This window comes from Anopheles arabiensis, chromosome 3 (genome assembly GCF_016920715.1).
Source record: "Anopheles arabiensis isolate DONGOLA chromosome 3, AaraD3, whole genome shotgun sequence".
In the NCBI taxonomy this organism is placed as follows: domain Eukaryota; kingdom Metazoa; phylum Arthropoda; class Insecta; order Diptera; family Culicidae; genus Anopheles; species Anopheles arabiensis.
Window position 1 is genome coordinate 68602492 of NC_053518.1, and position 7849 is coordinate 68610340.

Here is a 7849-nt window from a genome sequence, read left to right on the forward strand (position 1 = left end):
AGGTGTTTATGAGTGTGCGTGTGTATCTTTATCAAACGCACTGAAGTCCGGTTTTGATTTCAGGCAGGCAATGTCCCCGTAGCTCCCGTAACACATCACGGTTACGCTGTACTACAACGGTCGCGTGCAGGGTAGTTCACGATAAGGTTCGCCCATCTACCAGATACCGATCGAGATTGGCATGTCCACTAATCCATTCATGGATTAGAACTGTGTGTGTGTTATCAAGTGACTTGTGAGTTTGTAATTGATTTTGAATTTCATCGTCACTGCATGAGCTCTTCTGCTTGCTAGTCTACGCACGTCAAATGCGACAGCGATAGACAATGATGAGCAGTGTGATGAGCTACAGCAGTAATCAATGCAGTACAGATCACATTACAACACATGCAAAGATATCACGGGTCGCCAAATACATAGTACAGTACAGAGTAACCTCCATCTGTTATCCTACGTTGCTCTTAGTTGCCTTAAGTACAAAGGTTTGCATCTAGATCCTAAGAGAAGGAATCAAGTTGTGTCCGGTAATTTTCAGTTTCAGGCCATCACCACCCATGGCCATAAATCGATTAAACCCATTCGGTTCTCACCGCTCGTTACTAATGCAGTTCAATTTTCAACCCCTGCTGAAACTCCCAGCGGATGACAGGTTTATTTTACAAATTTATGGCCCTGCTTGGGCACTGGCCATAAAAATCACGGTTCTTTAAAATGCTGATAGGACCGTCAAATTTTGGTTTGGCTACCGTACAAGATATGTGATGTATCTTGTTTGTTATGATATCGTCTCTCGTGCTGCTGATTATGACAGGGAGAAATAGATGGGACATATCGCAAAACTATGAAAAGAAACTTTTTCCCTCTGTATTAGTTAAGTATTTCTATTTTAACACGTATTTGTAACAAATCTTACAACATGTTTCGCAATGTGCTACGATCGCACACTTAGGCTTCTGTGCTCATCATCATCAAATCAGCGCGGCATGCTTTTGTTTCTATGACGCACTTGTTAAATGTTTGTTTGTTTTTATTTTATTCCCTACTACTAAGGGATACTTACCTCCCTGTTTTCACCATTATCGCCCCAACTCCGTGAGATACCGGGGGAGGGGACCTTACCTTAGTCATCCAAAGCCTGTGCCTGTGCAGTAAGAGTTTCGCATCCTTATCTTATGCTTGAATTAAACTGTCCCCTGTAGGTGCCACGAGTAAGACTAGAAGTTAAAAAAAAGATTAAAAATACCAATATCCGATTGGAAAATAATTGGTTTATCTATCGCTTATGCGGAAACGTAGCAGTAACGAATCGTACATGGCCAGCTGGCGGGCTGATTGAACACGATTCTGTGCTTGCCAGGGTTTCAAAGCATCATCCAATTCACTCATCAATTTGAAATCCTGCGTCATACGGGGTAGAACGACGTTAGACACGAGCTATGACGCAAAAGATTAAACTCTTTCGGATGTGGTAAATGAATCTTGTTTGTTAATACCTGTAAACCTGTAATTTTAATATTCTTATCCAGGAACAAAGCCTTTCACATAAATGTTTGAAGAGATATTGAGCAAATCATTTACATTTTATCTGTTCCCTTGATTGCTGTCTTATTCATGCTTAATTTTGTCATTTATTCTTTAGTATTCGTCTTTGCTATTCTGTTTGCCCAGATTTCAGCAGTCTTTGGTCTCTAGTTTACAGTTTAATTTGTTATTTGTTATTTGTTTATTCATAATTCAACGGACCGCTTGGCCTTCTCGAAGCATTTAATACCATACATATTCACAAAATAGATGTATGCGTTCACGTTAAGTCATTTGTCAATAAAAGTAGGACGTAGAAGGACGCACGGCACGGATATTAGTAGCCTGGCGCGCGACATGTCTGGTTGATGACGATCACAGATAACGTTGAACTCACGGCACATACGAAGAAACGGTTTAGAGAAACCGAAGCGTGTGCGACGCTCCTCCACGTCAAGTAGCGTTCTAGCTCAGAGCGATCTCGGCGGGATATAAATGTTGAGCTTAGATAGAAGCGCCGGCGAGCCGATCTAATTGTCTAGGAGTCCCGCAACAAACAGTCTCTGGCCGTTGCAGTGTCGCTGGTTCAGCGATTCGAGGCCTAAAAGCACACAGCGGCCGGCATAATCTACCTGAACTCTCCAGAAGCGTAAGGCAAACCGCGTGAACTTGCGCTGGTTTGACTCCAAACGGGCCAGGGGGCGTATAGCTGATGGCCACCATACTACCGAAGCGTATTCCAGCACTGACCGCTCCAAACCGCAGTACACCTTTTTGATGCAGATCGGGTCAGTGATGTCACGTGCAATTTGTTTTAGTAAGCCGATCAATTGGTTTTCCTTAGCGACATCGTGCTCTAGCTGGTCGTGGAAGCTCTTCTTTTCGTCAAGGAACACTCCGAGATCGCTGACACAGCTTTTCCGCTCAATAGTAGAATTTAACGCGTAGTCATAGACTAAAAGGCCGACTTCTCGCAAACTTAATGACAACACACTACTCGACGCACAATTCAAGACCATTCAAAGAGCACTAGGACTGGAAAGCACTTAGGGTGGCTTGAAGGCGGAGATGGTCTGACCGGTCGCGGATCGGCAGGAACAGCTTCGCATTGTCCGCGTATCGTAGGTGGATTTCAGGAGAGATCAACCGAGTTCTTCTTCTATTTGACGTTACGTCCTACGCGGACATGCCGGCCTATACAAGCTTTCGAGACTTTATTCATTACCACGCAGCCGGATAGTCAATCCTTGCTACGGGGGGGACGGTCCATTCTAGGCTTGAACCCATGACGGGAGTGTTATGGAGTCGTTCGAGTTGACGGGACGACGGGACAAACGGGACCGCCCCTGTTACATCATTCAATCGAGTTACATCATTCAGAAAAATGGCGAGCAGCACCGGCCCGAGGTTACTCCCTTGCGGCACCCCCGAAGAAGCAGCAATACGGTGCGATGTATGGGGTCCCATTTTCACGCAGTATGAACGACCGGCAAGGTATGAGCGCATTCAGGACTCTAATGACTCTAGTTACAGCTTCTAGGAAATAAAACAGCCCCAAATTGCCTTTTTCCGAGGCAGCATTTGCTATTTATTGCATTAGACTCTTTCTTCAAAATTGCATATCTTCAGGCGTATTGCACAGAAGTTCATCATCATTCAGCTCTTATCATTATCGTAGTTGAGAGCTTTATTTGATTTCATTTAACAATCAAATACATTAGAAACACATTTGTATTTTGCACATGGATTGTCTTGTTTAGTATTTACATGTGTATCAAGTTTCGCATTAAACTTTACGTTATTTTGTGATGTGATATTTCTTTCAAAAGTATTATACAACAGTTTACTATGTCATTTTTATATTTTCGCTTTATTTTTAACTACTAAAACAGCTCGTTTAAATACTCCCGAATAAAACAGTCGTGCGGCTGGTCGCTGTTTGCCCCGTATGTACAACGAACCGTTGCGAACAGCTTTACTAACTACAAATGCCGTGCTTTAAATATATCATTTAAAACAGTAACCCTACGCACCAAACAACCCCAACGATTGGTAATTGCATCTACTCTAGCCATACACGTACACAAAAATCCCTACTGCCATTCGACCATCCCACCGAAGCACTGAGATCATACGCCGTATCAGTGGGGACAGGTAGGAAGATTCACTGGGAAAAACACGTTCAGCTCTATCAGGCTCGACACGGTCAGGAAGCCGATGTACATCGACAGACAGGTGAGGCCCACTTTCCAGTCGAGCTTGAAGCGATTGCACCAGAACGCCAGGTACAGGCCGCACAGTGTCGACAGGAGCGAAATGGCCGAGTAGGTGAGCCCGGACGAGTTAAGCGCAACCCACCGTTCGCCTGGGACGGCCGGGAAGGCAAGTGACTTAATCAACCAGGGCAACCCCAGGCACAGCAGTATGTCGAACGTGTTCGAGCCGATCGAGTTGCTGATGCCCATCTCACCGTGGCCCTGGTTCGTGACGATAATGCTGGACACCGCCTCCGGTACGCTGGTGCCCGCCGCCAGGAACGTCAGGCCCATCACCGAGTCCGGTATGTCGATCGTGTCACCTTGAAAGTAGCGAAAGAACGGTTGATTATCTTTGAAAAGGTGGTTACCCTGCATCCGACCAGCTCGTGGCGGTAGTGACCCTGCCAGCTTACCGACGACGGTGATGAGGAACGCGACAAAGTAGGACGTGATGCCAATCCAGAAGATGCAGGCAAAGAAGGTGACCAGGCGCAGCCGGGGATAGCGCCGACAGTCGGGGATGGTCGCCCACAATACCAGCGTGATGGGCCAGCGGCACACGAACGCCGTCAAGCTGTCGTCCCGATGGTTCCACGGTGAGGTCGCCAGTTCTGGGGGGCGCGTAAACATCGAAAGTAACAGGCGAACTTTTGTTAATCGAAAGAAAGCGCTCTTGGTCGAGTTGGTCGGAGGTCACAGAGTGACGACACCACTTACCGTACTCCTCGAAGCTGTCATCGCTAGCGTCACTGTCGCAGGCATGCTGACCGTTCGTGCCGTTCTTGGCCGCTCCAGGGGCTGACTTTGCGCCCGCTCCATTCGAAAGCAGGGGCGAAATTTCCGTCACCTCCGTGTACGGGCGTATGTAGGATTTCCGGCGGAACGTTTTCGACATGAAGCGGTTGATCGTATCGTTGCAGTACATCGCTATCGGAATAGAGGAAGGATGAAGTGGGCATAATAAAATACTACTTGGAGTATTTGATGTCTAAACTATTATACATTTTAGTTGATTGAGAGTTAAAGTTCATTAGAAAATCATCAAAACAAAGTTATGGATCATCAATAGACCAAGTAAAGCAATACTTGATGCTGTGTCAAAGTAGATTTACCTGTGTGTCTCCTCATCCATTTGTCTACGTCAATTCTGTGACCGTTCATACGTCACTGGCGTTGTACCAATATTTGTATAAGATATAGATCGTCAAAGCTCGGCTCTATTTCGTGTCCGATTGTTGGCTTTTGAACTTATGGCTGGAATATTCCATTCACAAATGCTACTTCCATCACTTCCAGATGATAAAGTTCACCGCCAGCAATCACGAAAATGCTTCCCGTCTTTGGAAAAGTACGAGAGATAATTTAATCTCCCGTGTTCCGTGTTCATCCTCACAAAAATAGACTTCTTATTCCAACATGTCGGTCAGTGTCCGAATTATTGCTCAAAAGAACGGTGCTTACAGATGTGGCTTATATCAAGTTCAGTGCCATTTCAACTCTTACTCTCCATTTCAACTCTGCGCTTCGCGGTGGCAACTGAAAGATTAAGATATTTATCCTAGCCAACCCCACATGTCCGAGCCAGCTTGCTTACATTGTTGCGTTCAGCTAGAGGGCACAATAAATTGTTCGGTCCGCCTTATCGGCCACATCAAGTGCACCGTTGGATGGTGGATGGTTACCGCAACCTACATTACGCAGTTAACAGGTGCAGTGTTGGGCAAACAGCAATGTTAAAGAACCAACTGGGCGCTCACCTCGCGTTCCAATTCGGCAACCTCCCTAGCCTCAACCGAGCATTAGATAGCATTTTTTGGCCCGCGGGGCATTGAGCTTGACAATGGCGGTGCATAAAACCCCTGGAGCGATAACGTACAGATCTGGCAAGATATTGCAACTTTATGGCAAGTTTCGGAAGTTTGGGAGATAAGGGAGCTGATATCATTGCATTGGCACTCAACTCATCTCAGGAGAACGGAACTGGGAGGAAACTAGTGAAGAGCTACTCCCCAAGGAGCTTAGATATTCTATTGTACATCAGGTTTAATCGTTTAATGATGGAATAGCACTCACCGGTAATGTAAAACACGTAAGCAGACACCAGTACAGTGGCCTCGTACCACATCACTTTGCCATCATACAGGACTCCAATTAAACCCATCACCGCTATTCCGTACATCATGGAATCGCGCGTTACGGGCCACCATCTTAGCTGTACGACCTACAAATGTATCAAGTGGGGACGATTAATTCTAGAGATCTATGACATTCTAACGGAAGCCAACAAATCGACACCTCACCTGACCACCTAAAAGTCCACAAACGGCTGGCACGGCCAGAATGTTAAAGACGGCCGATCCTACCACAGCACCCACGCCCAGATCGCCCTTCGTCACGAACGTGCCCACGCAGTTGATGAAAAGTTCCGGGCTGGAGGAGGCCGCCGCCATAAACGTAGCACCTGCCACATCTTCCTTTACCTGCAGTTCTACGTAGAGAAAATCAATTATTACGTCTTCCATTACGACCCAGCAACTAGCCGGATGCTTGAATTACTTTTGCACATCAACTCGATCGCCGGGACAAAGTAATCATCGCACACGATGGCAAGCAGCCAGAAGCAGTAGCAGGCGATCACTATGTGCACCAATATCCAACCATGTCGGCGATCCTCGCGCGTAAACCCATCCGAAGGAAACTCAAAGATGGCGGCCGGAGTACAATTACGCTCAGTTGCTGCAGGTTCGGTCGCATTGTCGACTCCATCCACGGTCGACTCTTCCGTGGTGGAGCTAAACTCGGATGGAAGTGTTCCGTTAAGCAAATCCAACAGTTCCACCTCGCTCTGTGGTATGGTTAGCAGCCTTCGACCACCGGCTGCGCCAACCGAGCGCAAGCCATCGCTCGTTCGTTTGCTGTCTGTTGGCGCTAAAGCAAGATTGAGCACATGTAACGACCCTAGACACAGCACAAACAACACACGCAGCACAAACGCTATGCGCACGCGTCGATTGCGGATGCCACAGAACGAACTATCGCTTGAGGTTTTAGTCCCAGCTTTGACCATCTCACGTGCCGACACTCGAACTCGAGTTTGCTTCTGCCGAATATCCCAAAGGCAATAACTTCGCTTCACTTGTCGTTCGTGCTGGGATCACTGCTAAGATTACTGTATGTGCCTACACAACTCCTACGATTGCACTGTGCACCGTATCCTTGGGATCGCACCGCTCTTCCACACACAACCACTGCCAGTCTATGAAGAAAGTCAACCTGCCCGTTCCGGGGCGCTTTTATAGTTGTACCGCTCAATACATTGTCCACCATGGCTGCCCGATGCGACAGCATCCGTCCTGCTCGTTTGGCATCGGATTCTGCGCTTGGAGCAGACGCCGTGGGTCAAGATGCGGATGTTGTCAGATCGGTAAGCAGAGCCCGCTCGCCTCTGTGCATTGTTTGCAGGGTGGATGAGTATAAGTGTGTATGTGTGTGTATGTCGTGACCGTCATAAATCAACAACCATCCGTCGCAGCCCGGTTACTGCACCGCCGTGCAGCGTCGTTGTCCCTTTTCCATTTCAGCTGATCGTCACAGTTTGTGCGCGCGGCAGAGATAAGCGACAGGTTGTGCACCAAATGCGTCTTCGTTGGTTGCGATGATGCTACTGTATTGTCAATTCAGTGCCGAACTCTTTTATTTGGACACTTGATAAAGATCTTTGGCAAAATCACAATCATTTCACATCTGTTCAGCTCCTATGGATAACTTTTGAATTAGTGACAAAGCTTCACCAGGAAGTTAGATGCACTTGGCCGCAACGCTCATTTGGTTCCGCACATGTGCATTTGTTGATGTCTTGGAGTGATGTGAGTGCGGCTTCGCACAGTGCCTTCATGATCAATATTTGCTCGGCAGTGATAGAGCTTTTCAGTTCGTGCAGGTTACTTGGACGCTCGCGTGGAATGGAAAAGAGAATGTGATGGGAATTGCAGCGCCTTAGCAAGCCAAAGTTAAAGTACGGCAACGTGGTAGACAGTTGGGACCTTCCTTACTAAATGGATGCTGTTCTA

General features: G+C 47.0%; 1 protein-coding gene across 2 annotated transcripts; it reads right to left on the reverse strand.

The window, feature by feature from the left end:
- Positions 1 to 3370: 3370 nt before the first annotated feature.
- On the reverse strand, positions 3371 to 7054 carry LOC120902812 (sodium/potassium/calcium exchanger 3-like). Of its 2 annotated transcripts, none has more exons than XM_040311826.1 (6): positions 6336 to 7054; positions 6080 to 6267; positions 5853 to 6000; positions 4497 to 4706; positions 4193 to 4390; positions 3371 to 4099 (listed from the first exon to the last, which is right to left on the reverse strand). In XM_040311826.1, exons 1-6 carry the CDS (start codon positions 6844 to 6846, stop codon positions 3663 to 3665), a joined length of 1692 nt encoding a protein of 563 aa, XP_040167760.1. In that variant the 5' UTR covers positions 6847 to 7054; the 3' UTR covers positions 3371 to 3662. The 2 variants fall into 2 exon arrangements, with proteins under 2 accessions (XP_040167760.1, XP_040167759.1); XM_040311825.1 differs by having other exon boundaries at positions 3371 to 4129.
- Between the last annotated feature and the right edge of the window lie 795 nt (positions 7055 to 7849).

What these genes read in the sequence shown, in the direction of transcription:
- LOC120902812 (XM_040311825.1), bottom strand. Translation starts at nt 6,846, where the DNA reads ATGGTCAAAGCTGGGACTAAAACCTCAAGCGATAGTTCGTTCTGTGGC. An exon ending in GATCGAGTTGATGTGCAAAA is followed by an intron (nt 6,268 to 6,335) that starts GTAATTCAAGCA and finishes TTCTCTACGTAG; the next exon opens with AACTGCAGGTAAAGGAAGAT. An exon ending in GTTCCTCATCACCGTCGTCG is followed by an intron (nt 4,130 to 4,192) that starts GTAAGCTGGCAG and finishes ACCTTTTCAAAG; the next exon opens with ATAATCAACCGTTCTTTCGC.